We start from the raw sequence: 17,625 nt of genomic DNA, 5'->3' as shown, positions 1-17,625 counted from the left end.
AGCAAGCTAAGCCTTTTGCAGAGCAGCTTCTAGAGATTCTATAGAGGCAAGTTCAGAGCGGGAGGTGGGCTTGCGGACGTGTAAGGAAATCTAGAGTCAACTGGGGTGTAGGGGGGAAACGGGATAACGTGAAAAGGAAGACATTCTAAACTTTTCACAAGGTTCATTTTCCTTAGGGATCTCCCCACCAGGATTAAGAATGCTTTCGTCACAGGAAATCCTTGAGGGTCTCTTTCCTTTCACAGCTCCCTCCTAGCCAAAATATTCCATAACGTTAGGAGTTTCTCCCCTGCCCGCCCCTTTCTCTCACTGCACCCCTCAGACCCCGGTTCCCTAAGATTCCATCCAAGATGAGGCCTGTCCAAGGACACTCCAACCGCCAGTTGCTCCGGCCCCGCCCGCCAGACGCCAGAACGCGTGGGCGGGAGTCACGGCCCCGAGCGCCCCGGAAGTCGCCCCCTCAGGTGGGCGGAGACTCCCGGGCCTTGCGGCTTCGGATTGGCGAGAAGCTGCGGGATGATGCGTTACGCGCGGGATTCGGCCCCTCCCCTACGCTCCCGAGCGCGGAGAGCGTGGGGCGGGGCGGAGTGTGTGGTCCCTGGCGGCCATTACCCGGAACAATCCCCGGCCTCGGGTCAGGTGACCCTCGGCGGGGCCGGCGGGAGGGGGGAGGGGGGAGGGAAGAGGGCGTGAAGAGGAAAGGGAAGGGAGGAGAGAGGAGAAGGGCGGAGTAGGAGGGAGGGGAAGGGGGCGGGGTGGGAGTGGGTCACGTGATTCGGCATGGAGGCGGTGGCGGCGGCCGGGAGGAGCTGCCGGGGCAGAAGCCGCACTTGTTAGTGTGGGGGGAGGAGGGGGCTGGGGGACGCCGACACCGTCACCCAGGGACGCCGAGTAGTGGGCGGGAGGGGGGGTGGGGGCGAGATCAGGCTCCGACCCCCGGCCGAGGGGATGAGGGGAGCATGGGCGCCAAGGAGTCACGGATCGGATTCCTCAGCTACGAGGAGGCGCTGAGGAGAGGTGAGGGGGGAGGGGTCTGGGCGAGCTGCGGGGGAGGCCAGCGACGGGCTGCCCCGAGGGTGGGTGACCGGGGAAGGGGAGGAGAGGTTGAGGGCGTGGGGCGCCAGAGGCGGAAGGGAAAGGAGGCCAGCGAATGGGGAATATTATTGGGGAGAAGGGTCGGGTGGGAGAAGTGTTTGGGAATGGGGACCGTATGGAAGGGGGAGAAGCTTTCCCAGAGAGAGGGGTATCTGGTGCTGGTAGGGAAATGGGGTATCTGGTGCTGGTAGGGAAATGCCCGTGCTCTTTGGTGGCGTTGTTATCCTGGCTGTGTCCAGGGAAGTCCTCGCCCCCCTTTCTTGGGTGGCACCAGCCCTTCCAGCCCCCCTCATCCTTTACTGCCATTTTCTCATATCACTCCTTCATAAAACCCGACAACATCCTGAGCTCGTACCCAACAGCCTTGGTTGCAAGGGAGAGGGGAGGCGGCTGCAAAGCCCTCTTCTCTTTTTGCTGCTGGAAGCCCCTTCCAATTGTGGAGTCTCCGCCTTTTCCGAGGGCCTTTGCCAGTCTCTAGGGGCTACCATCATCCACTTCTGCCACCCCCTCACCCTTTGAGCGACTGACTTTGATAAAAACGACCTGAAATTAAGTTGTATTTGAGGTGAGATGAGACTGGACAGCTGGTGTTGCCACAAGACCTTGTCTTAGGTTTCACCTCCTTAGACGCCGGCCAGAGCCTTACATTGCACTTGATCCCCAGTTCTCACCCCCTCCTCCCCGTAAAATGGCATTCGGAAATCCAGCATTCTGATATTGTGTTATAGCTCCCTTTAGAGACCGGCCTTGCTGCCAGTCCTAGCCTGCTGCTTATTGGCTCTGATGCACAGTGTGTTAACAGCCCCAACCCCCTACCACTTACTCTGATACCGCTGTCCGTGATCACTACAGCACACGCTAACTGGAAGTGTCTGTTGCACAGTTTATGGCCAGAATGTGACTTAATGTTTCATGACTAGGATTTGAGTATGTGTGTGTGTGTGTGTATGTATGTATGCTTGTATTTCTTGTCGACATTTAATGGATTTTCTTGGTAAGAAGTGAAACATTTAAGCAGGTTGGATGCTTGGCATTATTGTTAACAGGTTTCTAAGTCAAGAAACCAGCTATGCTCCCGGTGATGGTGTCAGTAGCTAAGGATACAAAATAAAAATTGGATTAAAAGGCATTCAAAATGAGGATTTAGTAGTGAACTCTGTTCGTATGTAGGAAAAAAAGATAAATTCAGAGGGACATCACCGGAAAATAGATACAGAATTTAGGTGTATTCATTGTGGCCTGGCCAGAATCACAAACATAAGCTTTTTCTTTTTTCTACCGAACAGTGTAATGATTGTTCTTATGGACAATCTCGCTTGAACTTTTTTCTCAATATGAGAAATATTCCAAATTCTTGATGTGTTTCCAGCTCTAGTAGGCTAGTCATTTCCGGGATGCTGTCGAGCCTGACAGGTCTGGCCTCAATTAGGCAATGGCTTACATGGCGTGAAAGAGGACATCAGTCAAATTGGTTTACAGCTTCATGGTTCAGAAGTGTTCAGTTTCTTAAGTTTGTGGGTGATGTAGCTGGCATTAAAGGAATTCTAAAATTTAACTTTTATTAAACTCTACCTTGCTCACTCTCATATCAAACTAAGACTTTAGTACCTTTGTAAATATAAATGAAATTAATAGTTGGTGCATTTTAAACTGATTTGATTGAAGGTCTTTGTTCAATTTATTACGAAGTGTTTGCCTGTTGAATTTTAAAATGAATATTTGAAGAGGTAGCAAAAATATTTGTTAAAACCTTTTTAAATTATTCTTTGAATAAATTTATGTTTTATTAGTTTTGCTTCAGAGGAAAATAGAAGCAAAAGAGAGAAGCACGTTGATAAATAGTATTTCTAAATGTAAACCAGGAGCTTTTTTTAAAAAGTGGGTAATTCTTTTGAACATATTGTTTACTGTAGTAAATGTTGGACTTTATTTTTAAAGATTTTTATTTATTTATTTGAGAGAGAGAGAGCATGCACATGAGCGGGGGTGGGGGGCTAGGGGCAGAGGTAGAGGGAGAAGCAGACTCCCCGTTGAGCAGGACCCTGAGATCACGACCCAAGCTGAAGATAGACGCTTAACCAACTAAGCCACCCAAATGCCCCAAATGTTAGACCTTACTATAGAATTTCTTTCTTTCTTTTTAAAGATTTTATTTATTTATTTATTTATTAGAGCGCGAGACAGCATGAGGGGGGAAGGGGCAGAGGGAGAGGGAGAAGCAGACTTCCTGCTGAGCAGGGAGTCGGACTCGGCTTGATCCCTGGATCCTGGGATCATGACCTGAGCCAAAGGCAGAGGCTTAACCAACTGAGCCACCCAAGCGCTCCTACTATAGAATTTCTTTTACTAAGATTATAGAAAGAATTTATAAAGCTTTTGATAGAGCAGAAAAGTGGTTTGGGAACTTTTGAGGGGCATGTGAAGAATCTAAATAGGTACTGAAACCTCTGTCCGTATAGTCTTCCTTGTAAGGTGATTGGGAGTGTGGGTAGGGAGAGGATTGGACAAATACACTGTAGGTTATATGAATCACTATACAAGTGAAAAGCAAGCTTGATAAACTACTGAAATACCCACTTGGCTTTAGTTAAAATTATTGAGCGGTAAATAATGCCTAACCATACTTAGGTAGTATTAAAAAAAATAGCCAACTGTATATTGCTGCAAACAAGGAATTGCAGGCAGTTTATCTTCTAAAATGGGGCCTTGGAAATGGAGTGTTATGTTAATGACAGATAACGCTCACTGGACCTAAGTGAAGGCCAGTCTAGTGACTTCTCATTTACATTGCGGAAGCTCTAGAAATTAGGAAGATTGGTTTTGCATGCTATTTTAGCTAGACTGTGTGTCAGTTATGTAAACATTAATAGTTTTCTGAAAGCATACCTTAAGATTTTTTTTAAGGTAGATGTATTAGTGGTAGCTTTTATTTTGGGCCTCTTTCTATCTATCTAGTCTTGAATAGAACACAAATAGGCTGTTCCTTGAAGGCTGACACTTGTTTAGATTGCATGTATTTTCTGAAGTGTATCTACTGTATTTCATGGGTACTGAGAATTTAGCAGCTATGTTCATCTCTTCACTTCCTCTTGCATCTAAGTTTGTGGCTTGTGTATTCCTAAAAATAGATTCTAAATGCTTGGAACATAGCATTAGAAAAAACATTGAATGAAAGATGAATTGCAGCTTAGAGTATTTCAGAACTCCAAGAAACCTTAAAAATCTCCAGTTCTTTATTCTTTCTTCCTGCTCCTCTCTCCTTTTCATCATTCTGGAAACAGAATTATAAGGCTTCCCCCTTGCCCCCCAAGACTTGGCTGAATTAAAATTGTCCTTAGCGTTTAAACTGTGTTAATAAAATAAAGTGGGTGAATTTCTTCTAATCCCTTTAAGAAGAATTTGGCACTTATATTAGACTGAGTAGTTGGGTGATGAAATATAGCATGTCAGAAATTATGCTGTGGTTTCACGTTTTTGAGTGCTCCTTTGCTCATTCATTCAGCAAATTTTTACTGAATGCTGCCTGTGACTTAGGCACTGTTCAACAAAGATGACTAAGACCCTCTCCAGGAGCATATAGGCTGGTCAGTCCACGGAAGTGTGTATACCCTCAAGGTGTATGCAGGACAATGCGTGGGAGGTGGGAATAAAATAGTAAAACTTCTTTTTAAAGTTCTATTTTGTGTATGTTTGATAATGGACAGTATTTTCAAAAAGTAGTATATATGTATATTATTTATAAATGATTAACATATAGTATGTTAAATGCTACAGTGCTATAGAAGGAAGTGCTATAGGGATATAGAGTGTGTGTTGGTGTATTGGCCTGAAAATACCTAACACTACTCATTTCATAGTATGTGCTCAATAATTGTGTGTTAAAGAATTTAATTTCCTTATCTCTTAAAGGTTGTTGTGTTTGCTACTGGAATAATTAAGTGTGTAATAGTTGAAGATTCCAGTACGTTGCATTTTGCTTATTATCCACCAGCCCTCATATGCTCTAAAACATTGACTCCCCAACCAAGATTTTATTCACCAAGTTTCATAGTATTAATATTAAAATTTCACTGATATTATACTATGATGTGTTTAGCATAATATATCATTGTATAAATGAAAATTTAATATCACACTTGTTACCTTCTGGGATGCACTATTTTCTCTTATTAAAGCACTTATTTGCCTTTGTCTGAATTTATTAAATTTACCGGTGAGCTCTCTTGCATTAGGGTGGAATTACAGGTTTTGGTTAAGCCATTTGCAAGTATACCTAACCAGCTGTTATTATATGTGAAGGAGAAAAATGGGGCAGTTTTAAGTTAGTCTGCTTATATGTAGTCACCTAAGTAATTACACAGGTGCTGTTCTTCATAATCTTCAGTTTGACACTCCACTTGGAGTGTCCGTGACAAAGAGGAGATAAATATACCAATGAACCCTGAATTTGGGGAGGATGAGCAGAATGAGGTGACATCACTTGATGGTTAATGGCCTCCCCATTTACCAAACTGGACAGCTGTTGTTTGTTTTTTCTTGTTCATTGTTTGTCTTTGTGCTTGGTTAGAGAGACTTCACAGTGACAGCATTCAGGATTGCCTTCCAGAAAGATGTGTAAGTACCTAGAGTTGGGAATGTGGTGACCAACCAATCGTGAGGTGATTTCTCTGGAGAAAGAGATTTTTGGCACTCGATTATATGGTAGGTCACAGGAAAAGTTAGAGAAGTGATTATTCTTGCTGTGACTGTAGGAAATCCGTTTTTGGATTTGAAGAACTAGAGACTAATGCTGAGAGCTGGGATTAGAAGCTTTGATGTTAAACAGCTGCAGAGGTGGAGGGATTTTATTTATGAATTAAAAGTTGGTGGTTTGATTTGGGACAACATGGAGACTAGAGGGTATTATGCTAAATGAAACAAGTCAGACAAAGGCAAATACCATATGATTTCACTTACATGGAACCTTAAACAAAACGAATAAACCAACAGCAACAAAGAGCAACAGGCGCATAGATAGATACAGGTTGCCAGAGAGGAGGAGGGTGGGGGAATGGGTGCAATAGGTGAAGGAGATTAAGAGGTACAAACTCCAGTGATAAAATAATCAAGTCACAGGGATGGAAAGTACAGCACAGAGAATATAGTCAATAATATTGTAATAACTTTGTATGGTGGCAGATGCTAATTATACTAATCATGGTGAGCATTTTGTAACGTATGTAATTGTCAAATCACCTAAAAACATAATATTGTATGTCACCTATACTCCAATTAAAAAATTGGTTGATGGTCTGATAATGGTATTGAGAAGACTTGAAATGGAACTCAGAGTTCTTTTCATACCATATCCAAAAAGCATGGCTTCTCTGTTCAGGGCTTGTTGATGCTTCTCCTTTTTTGGGCTTCATGATAAATGTGTTTAAATTGAGCCAATCTAAGGGTACCTAGCTGGCTCAGTCCTAGGAGCATTGACTCTTGATCTTGGGGTTGTAAGTTCGAAGCCCACGTTGGGTGTAGATTACTTAAATAAATAAATAAACAAAATCTGCTTTTAAAAAGATAAATAAATTGAGCTGCTCCACCTCTTTCTGTATGCTAATAAATTCTCTTGTTCCTCTTATCTAAAAATAAAGATCTCTTGGAAGTCAAAGGTGGATATTTAATTACTGACAAAAGCCTGATCAAACTAGTAGTTATAGATTTACTGTTAAAAGTTAGAGATCAATTAGAAGACCTATCTCTTCAAAGATGATGGCCTTCCTTTAACACCCTTCTTTATTAGAGATTTAGTGTTCATTAACATAAGGCTCTTTTTATTTCAGGGAAATCTCAAGTTTATCACTATCTTGTAAACAAGGTTCAGAAAAATTGATATATCAAGACCTTGCTATAACATGGTTCTTGGAATCCTTGATACTGGACTGCGTTAAAAGAAAACTGGGCTAAAGTGAAGTTTTACAGGGGCGCCTGGGTGACTCAGTCAATTATGCGTCTGCCTTCAGCTCAGGTCATAATCCTGGGGTCCTGGGATCGAGCCCTGCATCGGGCTCTCTGCTCAGCAGGGAGCCTGCTTCTCCCTCTTTCTCTGCCTGCCGCTCCCCCTGTTTCTACTCTCTCTCCCTCTCTCTGTCAAATAAATAAATAAAATCTTAAAAATAAAATAAAATGAAGTTTTACAGAGAAATTCTCCAGCTTCTCTTTCATTTCCATAAAGAAGTTAGATTGTTGGGAAGCCTGGGTGGCTCAGTCGTTAAGCGTCTGCCTTCGGCTCAGGTCATGATCCCAGGGTCCTGGGATCGAGTCCCACATCGGGCTCCCTGCTCCGCGGGGAGCCTGCTTCTCCCTCTCTCACTCCCTCTGCTTGTGCTCTCTCTCTCTCTCTCTGACAAATAAATCTTAAAAAAAAAAAAAAGTTTTAAAAAGAAGTTAGATTGTTTCAGCATTGTAGCCCTTGAGGGAAAAGCCTTTTAAGGTTTGCTGTGGTTTCTTGCCTTTTTCTAATGACTGGTGAAAGACTCTAAAGAGATTCTATTATGAAAAGGACCCTTCTATCCAAGTAGTCCTCCCCTAGTCTTTTTTCCACCTAATAAATGGTACCACTATTGTAACATAGTTGCTAAAACCAAGAGTCTCTAGACTTCCTCAGTTCTTTCTTTTCTTTTGCCATCTGACCTATCTTCTTTTTTTAAAAAAAGATTTTGTTTATCTATCTGACAGAGACACAGCGAGAGAGGGAACACAAGCAGGGGGAGTGGGAGAGGGAGAAGCAGGCTTCCTGCAGAGCAAGGAGCCCGATGCGGGGCTCGATCCCAGGACCCTGGGATCATGACCGGAGCCGAAGGCAGACACTTTAACGACTGAGCCACCCAGGCACCCCTGACCTATCTTCTTATCCCCAGTTTGAATCTGTCATCTAGTCCTGTTAGTTTGGTATCCAGTTCAGTCTGTTAACTTCTATTCATCTTCACTGCTACTACTCTAGTCCCAGCTGCCATCATCCCTTGCTAAGATACTATGCAGTGGTTTTCTGGTTTCACACAGCCCCAGCCAGTGTAATCCTAAAATTCAAATCAGATCCTGTTACTCCTTTCCTCTCAGCCTGGAAGGGCTGCCTACAAATTTTCACAGGTCTGGTTCATTTTTCATACCTAAAGTATGAGCTCTGATGGCCTCGTGAGGCTTTCTTTTACTATCTTATATGAAGTGGTCTGTCAGTATTGCACTATTCTGTATGGTTCATTCATAGCCTTTATCATAATATATAATTAACATGTTTATTGTCAGACATGATGATGAATCTCCAGTGCCAGGATAAGTGCAGTGCCGGGTATATTTTAAGTGCTAAGTCAATATTGGATGGCTGGGTGAATGTATAAATGTATAAATGATAGAAGATTTAGAGAACTTGCATAATGTTTGTAAGGTTGGAGGGTAAAGGATCGAGTACTGATAGGGATTGAGTAAATTAAGTGATGTACTGATCTCAAGATTTCTTTTCCTTTAATCAACTTAGAAAAATGTACTAAACGTTTTCAATGATAGTTAAAAATATAAGAGCCTTAAGTATAGTATGTGATTTTGTTTGTTCAGATATTTAAATTTAGATACTAATTAAATTCCTGAGTAGACATTAAGAGACTAGTATGGCATTAAGTATTATGTTCATGAACACTTGAGAATGTCTTTTGGTAAAATATAATATTTAATAATTTTGCCCATGAAATGATTTATTTTTACAGTGATTTTCATGTACTTTTCATCTGTGATGACAAGTAGCATCCTACTGCCAAATGTAAGGTTAGAGTTGCAAACTTTTTTGGTTAACATGTTGTACAGTGTTACTTCGGAAGCTGAGAATAAAATTAACATCAACATAGAATGCTTTCATTGGTTCTAAATATAGGTCCAGGTGATGTAAAAATAAATTTTAGAGGCACTTGGCTGGTTCAGTTGGTAGAACATGTGACTGTTGAACTCGGGGTCGTGAGCTCGAGCCCCACATTGGGCATAGAGCTCACTAAAGAATAAATAAATAAAATACATAAATATTACCTTTTTTTTTTTTTTTTTTTGGTCCAAGGTTCTTTTTGTCTTGTATTCCATGGCTAATGATCCTCCCTCCCACCTTCTTTTCTTATTCTTTTAGTTTTAATTTTTATCACAGTGATATATGTGCATAATTTAGAATCGAATGGTTCTACAGGGTTTGTTATGAAAACAAGTACTGTTTTCCTCTCTCCCTTTCCAGTTTTCCTCTGCTAACTGTCCAGTACTTTTAATATTTTAAATTTATTAATTTGGTCTTTACATTATATCTCCAAATAATACATTTGTAGTGATACTTTTTTTTTTCCATTTAAGGAAAATTTATTGGCATCCCACTATTAAAGATTAGGATTTAGCTCTTTATTTCACTGCTACCCATCCTCCAAATACACACATGTGCTCCTTCTATAGTCCCATTTCCTCATCTTGGTATATGGTTTTTTGTTGTTGTTTTTTTAAGATTTTATTTATTTATTGGTCAGAGAGCGCGAACACAAGCAGAGCAGCAGGCAGAGGGAGAGGGAGAAGCAGGCTCTCCGCTGAGCAGGGAGCCTGATGCGGGACTCGATCCCAGGACTCTGGGATCATGACCTGAGCCGAAGGCAGACGCTTAACCAACTGAGCCACCCAGGCGCCCTGGTATATGTATTTTAAAATTTTGGTTAGATCATTGTTCAGTATTTACATAATTAGGTCTTTATAAAATGCTTTTCACAGCTAAGCAGTTTAATATAGTAGGATTACCTTCCTTTCCTGTATACTTGATTTTCTCCTAAATATTTCCTGTAATAATTGCCTTCTATTTTATTTGCTTAGGTTTCTATTTACTGTAATTCAACCCCCAAAGATCCCACCCAGTTGTTAAATCTATCCGTGTGTGTGTGTGTGTGTGTGTGTGTGTGTGTGTGTGTGTTGAGAGAGAGAGATAGCGAGAGAGAGCATGAGCAGGGAGGAGAGGGAGAAGCAGGCTCCCGACGGGCTCGATCGCAGGACCCTGGGATCATAACCTGAGCTGAAGGCAGATGCTTAACCGACTGAGGCACTCAGGCGCCCCAAGTCTATCTATATGTTAATGTATATCAGGTGTTCACTCAGTTCATTATATTGAAAAATTTTCTTGGAGCCTTTTGGCCTGCTCCAATCTGTACCTATTGCCCTTGTGCTCGAAGCATAGCTGCCGTCCTGGGATCTTCTTTCACCATTATCCTGGAGATTTCCTTCACTGTTCTGTGTTGGATCCCCCGTTTTCTGTATCCCTTGTTTCCTCTTTCTTGACTTACTGTGTTATTTTGTTGGAATTCATCCTCTGGTAGCTTCCTGAAGAAGGGTGCATGGGAGGTAAAGTTTTAAGACCTTTATTAAGCTGGTGCTTTCTTACTTTAAATTAATTCTTGTATCTCTGTTCTTCTACTCGTCAGTTTCCAAGAGGCTCTCTCTGTTTTTTACCAAGTAATTATTCAGAAGTTCCTTTTTAGTAATTCTTATACATGATCTCTGGTCATGTGGGTCTTAATTTAAGCTTTAGGGCAGTTTCATTGCATGGTCAGTTAGAAACTGGGGTAGGAGGAAGACATTGCCGTAGAATGCAGTTTTCCTGGTCATGTACCACTAGGCTATAAAACTCCATGAGGGTGGGGGCATGTCTGTTTTGTTCACTGCTATATTTCTAGCAACTCCCATGTTTTTTGCCTTTTGTTAGCTACTCAATACAACCAGATTAAACTTTTAGAGAAAACTGGTTCAGGATAAATGTTTGTGTGCTCATGGGTGTATGCTCTGAGGCTTAAAACTCATATTTTTATATCTGTGTACATATATTTAAATGCATCTTTTGCCTTTAAAAAATTGTTAGTTGTATTAAAATGTTATTGTGTCATTTTTGGCTCTGCTTTAAAGTTGGTTTTGGGATCTATTGGTGAGCTGCTGTGGTAGGAAGCTGTGGTGGGATTAGAACAATTGTTTGATTAATAAATTTGGTTTAGAGATTTTTTAGTTTATGCAAGCATCCATAAATGAAATCTTTCACTGTGTTTAGTTTTATAGATCAGAAGTTATTCTTTGTCAGAGATGCTGAGGTAAGAATACCTATTTACAGCTAATTATGGAAGGACAAGAAATTGCTCATTCTTTATAGGCTTCGAGGTATAGTAAGGAGTAATCAATGGTGGAAGCATTTTTTATTGTCACATCACTGCTACCATATAGATATAAATTGAAGGTGACAGAAGATTGCCAAGCAAATATATTTAACCGACTGAGCCACCCAGGTACCCGCCAAGCAAATATATTTAAATAATGAAAGAAATAGGATATCAGCTGAATGAACACTTGGCAGTAAATAACATCTTATAGAAAAATGTTTCATTTTGAGCGGAGCATATTTTTTTTTATATTATTTCAGTAGAGTCCCAAACTAAATGCAACTTATTTTTCCACAGATCTGCTTATATATTGCATGTGTGTGATTTACCATGGGCCCAAGCCAGAAACCTGGTTATCAGTTGAGGCTCTTTCTTTTCTCTGTTCACATTTGATCGATCACAGTGTCCCTTTGGTGCTACTTTATTATCTTTTGTTTTTTCTCCATCTTTAAAGTCATTGTCTTAGAAAAGGCCTTCATCTGTCCTCTGGACTATTATTGGTCTCCTACCTTTTCAGTCCATTCTTTATATTTCCACCAGAATAACCGTTCTGAAGTATACGTCTGTTATTTTATTCATCAGTGGAAGGTACCCAACACCCTGTGGTTTAAAGTCAGTCTTTAGTGTTAGGAAGTGCAGGTAGTTTCTGTGATTTGGCCCCTGCCTGAACACTCTGTGCCTTTGAAATGCTGCTTCCCACATCTTGGAATGCCTTCCTTTATTACTTACACTCACTAAAGTGCACAAATGATGCTATATAGCTTGATGAAATTTTAGCTATGTACCAAGCAACCACTATGCAAAACCAAGATAGAGAACATTTCCAGCACTCCAGTAGGCTCTCTCTTGCCCTCTCCAGGTTGATACTGCCCCTCAGAGGTAACCACTGTTGTGACTTCTATCCCTATAGATTAGTTTCACCTATTTTTGAGTCTTGTATAAATAAAATCGTAGAATATTTACTTTGTGTGTGTGTGCATGGTGAACTCATTTTTTTTAAAATGAGATGTGAACTCATTTTTAAGACCAAATTTTAAGCCTTTTCTTTATGAAGTAAATTCCTGAAAAGATTACTAGTGTCTTGAAATTAGGGCAAGTGTATTATTTTTATTTCCAGAAGCTAGGGTAGTGACTGGCAATGAAGTACATGCTTATTGATGAATTGACAGGCATCCTGATCCCTGAACTGTCTGCCTCACTGGATCCTCATCCATCAAAACTAAGCCCAGGCATCAGGTCCTCTCATTAGTCTTCCCTGATATCGCTCCTACTTTTCCTCCCCCTTTCTGCCCTAACACTTTTATCGGAGTGGTTATCCCACTGCAGTATAGCTGCTAGTTTAATTGCCTGTCTACTTTATGTGAGTTCTGAAATCCTCGAGAGTAACTCTGGGGCTTAGAAGGTAATTGGCAGGGCTTATTAAAATGTTGATTGAATGGATGGGACAACTTATAGTAATAATCTGGTAAATTGTATCTTTACAGGATAAATTATAGTTGTTTCATGACATTTATACAAATATTCCAAATGTTCCAGGAATATAAATATTTAAAATTTGGGTTAAAAAGAATACCTGCTGGCCCTAAACTGAAATTACCTGAATCCATGAAGCGCTCAGTAGAAAATATGAAGGAAAAAGGAAACACAATCTTATATGCAATGACTTTAGATTTGTAATTTGTTATAATTAGCAGCTTTGATTAAATTTAGTGCTGACATTTTGCAGGTGAGCCTTGATTTGACTGGTTTTGAGACACTCAAATTTTTCATAAATAGCAAATACTTGTTGGTGCGAATAGGAAAACATGGTAAAATCATGGCAAAATTCCATGCAATTTTTGAAACTTTTTTCAAATAATTTATGTAATTTAATATGTACTTATAAATTTTTTTTTTTTCAGAGAGGGAGTGCACATGGGTGCATGAGGGGGCTTGGGGGGGTGGGGAAGGGGCAGAGGGAGAGGGAGAGAGAGAGAATCTGAAGCAGGCCCATGCCCAGCATGGAGCCAGACGGGGGCTCAATCTTAGAACCCTGAGATCGTGACCTTAGCCAAAATCAAGAGTTGGACGCTTAACTGACTGAGCCACCCAGGTGCCGCTCTACTTAAAATTTTTTAATCTCTTAAATGTGGGCCAATTGGTTTACTCTCTTCATTTCGTATTTCTGTGATTTCACTTATGTGGAGTGACTTTTTCTCTACCTTCATCTATTCTAATAATTTTATATTGTACAAAGGGTTGAGTAGGCAAAATGAAGCTAGATTATGAAGGGTTCATTTTCATTTGATTTTACTCATCTTTCTGGACTTCTAGATTTTGCCTAGATCTTCTCTGGAACATTCCTGGACTATAGAGCACTTATCTTCTTTGAATTCCTATGACTCTTAATTTGTATCCTCGGTATTTGAATATTTTTATATACATATGGTATTGGTATTGTTTTATGTGTATTAATTTAATCTCCCCACTCAATTTTAAGTTTCTTGAGGAGGAATCTTTTTTTTTTTTAAACCACTTTGCATTGTTTTAAGTACAAATAGGTGTTCAGTTTATGCTTGATGGTGGAGAGAAACCGAATGGTTACAGTCATTGGTGCCTTTATATAATTGTGATGTGTTGCTTTTTATTTATTTATTTATTTATTTATTTATTTATTTTTAAAGATTTTATTTATTTATTTGAGAGAGAGAATGAGATAGAGAGAGCATGAGAGCGGGGAGGGTCAGAGGGAGAAGCAGACTCCCTGCTGAGCAGGGAGCCCGATGTGGGACTCGATCCCGGGACTCCAGGATCATGACCTGAGCCGAAGGCAGTCGCTTAACCAACTGAGCCACCCAGGTGCCCGATGTGTTGCTTTTTAAAATCAAGTTATCTTATTTAGTTTTAAGATACATCTTTTAACTTTCATTTTCATGTTTTCTTCTGAGTGTTTAACATGTGGCTCATATCTCAAACTCCCAATTTGCAAGTTTATAGGAGTGTGACTGAAAGTTAAAATAATGGGTCCAAGAGAACTGCATGGCATGGCAGTTCTATACATGCTAGGAGAATTTATTAGACAGTTATAGGTTGCAAAGGAATTTAGGAGACTTTTGCTTATCTTATGTATTTGTGTCAGTTTGAAGATTTGAGAATGCACCCAAGATGATGACTATTTATCAGTATCTCGTGATTCTAATATTAACAAATATAAGTAAATATGCTTTTTCTCATATATATGAGAGAGAAAGCAAAAATTGCACTAAATTACGATTTCTGATTGTAATAGGAATATCGCCTTATGATCAGTATTGTATTTTCAACCGTATGTGTTAGGATTATTGTAAGGGACTTATGAAATATTTCATGTGAATTTTTGTCTGATCTTCACAAGCTTAGGTACATATATAGTTTTATTTTCTGGCTTTAGCAATTTATTATTGTGGTTAAATTATACATAAGATGAAATTTATTCTTTGAACCATTTTAATTTATTTTAGTTTCCTTAAGATTTTACTTTTAAGTAATCTCTATACCCAGCGTGGGGCTCCAACTCACAACCCCGAGATCATGAGTTTCATGCTGTACTGACTGATCCAGCCAGGTGCCCCTGAACCATTTTAAATTGTATAATGCAGTGTCATTAAATACATTCATAATGTTGTGCAGTCATCACCAATATTCATTTCCAGAACTTGTTCATCATCCCAAATAGAAATTGTGTAGTCCCTGAATAACTCCCCATTTTCCCTTCCCCCCAGTCCCTGGTAATCTCCATTCTACTTTTCGTCTCTGAGTGTGCCTATTTTACGTACCTCCTATAAGTAGAATCCTGCAATATTTATCCTTTCATGTCTTTTTCCATTTAGCAAAGTATTTTCAAGGTTCACCCATGTTGTAGCATGTCGTAGAATTTCATTCCTTCTTATGGCTGAATAATGTGTGTATACCACATTTTGTTTATCCATTCATCTGTTAATGGACATTTGGATTGTTTTCACCTTTTTGCTATTGTGAATAATGCTGCTATGGATATTGATGTACAAAGATCTGAGTCCCTGCTTTCAGTTCTTTTGAATGTATACCTAGGAGTAGACTTGCTGGGTCATATGGTAACTTGATGTTTAACAGTTTGAGGAACTACCAAGCTGTTTTGCAAAGTGGCTGCACTATTTTACGCTACTATCAGTCATGTATGAGGGTTATGATTTTTCCACATCCTTGACTACACTTGTTGTTATCTTTCTTAAGCCATCTTAGTGGTTGTGAAATAGTATCTCATTGTAGTTTTGATTTGTGTTTCCTTAATGGCTAGTGATGTTGAGCATGTTTTCCTGTGCTCGAGTATATAAAAGTTATGTTTTCACTATACTGTAGTCTATTAAGTGTAAAATAGCATTATGTCTAAAAAAGCAATATATGTACCTTAATTTAAAAAATACTTTATTTTTTAAAGATTTGTTTCTTTATTTTAGAGAGAGAGTGTGTGTGTGTATGAGTGTGTGAGCGAGTGGGGGAGGGGCAGAGGGAGACAATCTTCAAGCAGACTCCCTGCTGAGTGTGGAGCCTGGCATGGGGCTCGATCCCATGACCCATGAAATCATGACCTGAGCTGAAACCAAGAGTCAGACGCTTAACTGACTGAGTCATCCAGGTGCCATCCAAAACACTTTATTTTTAAAAAGTTGCTAACCATCATCTGAGCTTTCAGTGAGTCTGAATCTTTTTGCTGGTGGAGGGTCTTGCCTTGGTGTTGATTGCTGCAGACTGTTCAGGATGGTGGTTGCTAAAGGTTGGGGTGGGTGTGGCAATTTCTTCAAAAAAGACTACAGTGAAGTTTGCTGTATTGATTGAGTCTTCCTTTCACAATTTCTCTGTAGCATGTGATGCTGTTTGATAGCATTTTACTTGCAGTAGAGCTATCAAAATTGGAAGTCAGTCTTCTCAAACCCTGCTGCTGCTTTATCAACTAAGTTTATATTCTAAATCCTTTGTTGTCATTTCAGCAATCTTTTTTTTATAATTTATTATTATTTTTTTTAATAATCTCTACAGCCAGCGTGGGACTCAAACTCATGACCCTGAAATCAAGAGTTGCATGCTCTTCTGACCGAGCCAGCCACGTACCCCTCAACAGTCTTCATAGCATCTTTACAAGGAATAGATTCCATCTCAAGAAACCACTTTCTTTGCTCATTAATAAAGATTAACTCCTCACCTATTAAACTTTTATCATGAGATTGCAGCAATTCAGTTACATCTTCAGGCTCCACTTCTGATTCTAGTTCTCCTGCTGTTTCCACCACATCTGCGGTTTCTCCACTGAACTCTTGAACCCCTCAAAGTCATCCATGAAGGTTGGAATCAACTTTTTCCAAAATCCTGTTAATGTTGATATTTTGACCCGTTCCCATGAATCACAAATGTTCTTAATGGCATCTAGAATGATGAATCCTTTCCAGAAGGTTTTCAATTTACTTTGCCCAGATCCGTCAGAGAAATCACTTTCTATGGCAGCTATAGTCTTACAAAATGTATCTTTTTTTTCTTTTATTTTTTCTTTAATTTATTTCTTTTTTTAGAGAGAATGAGAGCATGAGCGGGGAGGGGCAGAGGGAGAGAGAGAATCTTAAGCAGGCTCCATGCCCAGCATGCAGAGCCTGACATGGGGCTTGATCTCATGAGCTTGAGATCATGATCTGAGTCAAAGTCAAGAGTCGGATGCTTAACCAACTGAGCCACCTAGGTGCCCCTATTTTTTATTTTTAAAGTAAACTCTGCCTCCAATGTGGGGCTTAAACTCAGGACCCCAAGATTAGGTACCCCATGAAATGTATTTCTTTTTTTTTTTTTTAAAGATTCTATTTATTTATTTGTCAGAGAGAGAGAGAAAGATCACAAGCAGGAGGAGCGGCAGGCAGAGGGAGAAGCAGGCTTCCCGCTGAGCAGGGAGCCTGATGCGGGACTCGATCCCAGGACCCTGGGATCATGACCTGAGCCGAAGGCAGCTGCTTAACCAACTGAGCCACCCAGGCGTCCCCCCATGAAATGTATTTCTTAAAGAAAAAGATTTGAAAGTTGAAATTACTTCTTGATATGTGGGCTGCAGAATAAATGTTGTATTAGCAGGCATGGAAACAACATTAATCTCCTCCATCTCCATCAGTTCTCTTAGGTGACCAAGTGCATTATCAATGAGCATCCATATTTTGAAAGGAATCTTTTTATCTGAGCAATAGATCTCAACAGTGGGCTTAAAATATTCAGTAAATCATGTTGTAGGGACGCCTGGGTGGCTCAGTCAGGTAAGCGGCTGCCTTTGGCTCAGGTCATGATCCCAGTGTCCTGGGATCACGTCCTGCAT

The 17,625-nt window shown here is 40.2% G+C and overlaps 1 protein-coding gene across 2 annotated transcripts in view; it reads left to right on the top strand.

Moving 5' to 3' along the window:
* The first annotated feature begins 897 nt into the window (after nucleotides 1-897).
* The window catches only part of USP32 (ubiquitin specific peptidase 32), a 213,257-nt gene continuing 196,529 nt past the window's right edge, over nucleotides 898-17,625 (top strand). For both annotated transcript variants that reach the window (XM_036120979.2, XM_036120978.2), the window contains exon 1: nucleotides 898-1,017. In XM_036120979.2, the coding sequence (XP_035976872.2) occupies nucleotides 960-1,017 (58 nt within the window). In that variant the 5' untranslated portion in view covers nucleotides 898-959. The remainder of the gene's footprint in view (nucleotides 1,018-17,625) is intronic.

The sequence above is a fragment of the Halichoerus grypus genome, chromosome 2 (assembly GCF_964656455.1).
Source record: "Halichoerus grypus chromosome 2, mHalGry1.hap1.1, whole genome shotgun sequence".
NCBI classification, from domain to species: domain Eukaryota; kingdom Metazoa; phylum Chordata; class Mammalia; order Carnivora; family Phocidae; genus Halichoerus; species Halichoerus grypus.
Note: the sequence above shows the minus strand (reverse complement) of the source record. Positions and strands in the feature narration are given on the sequence as shown.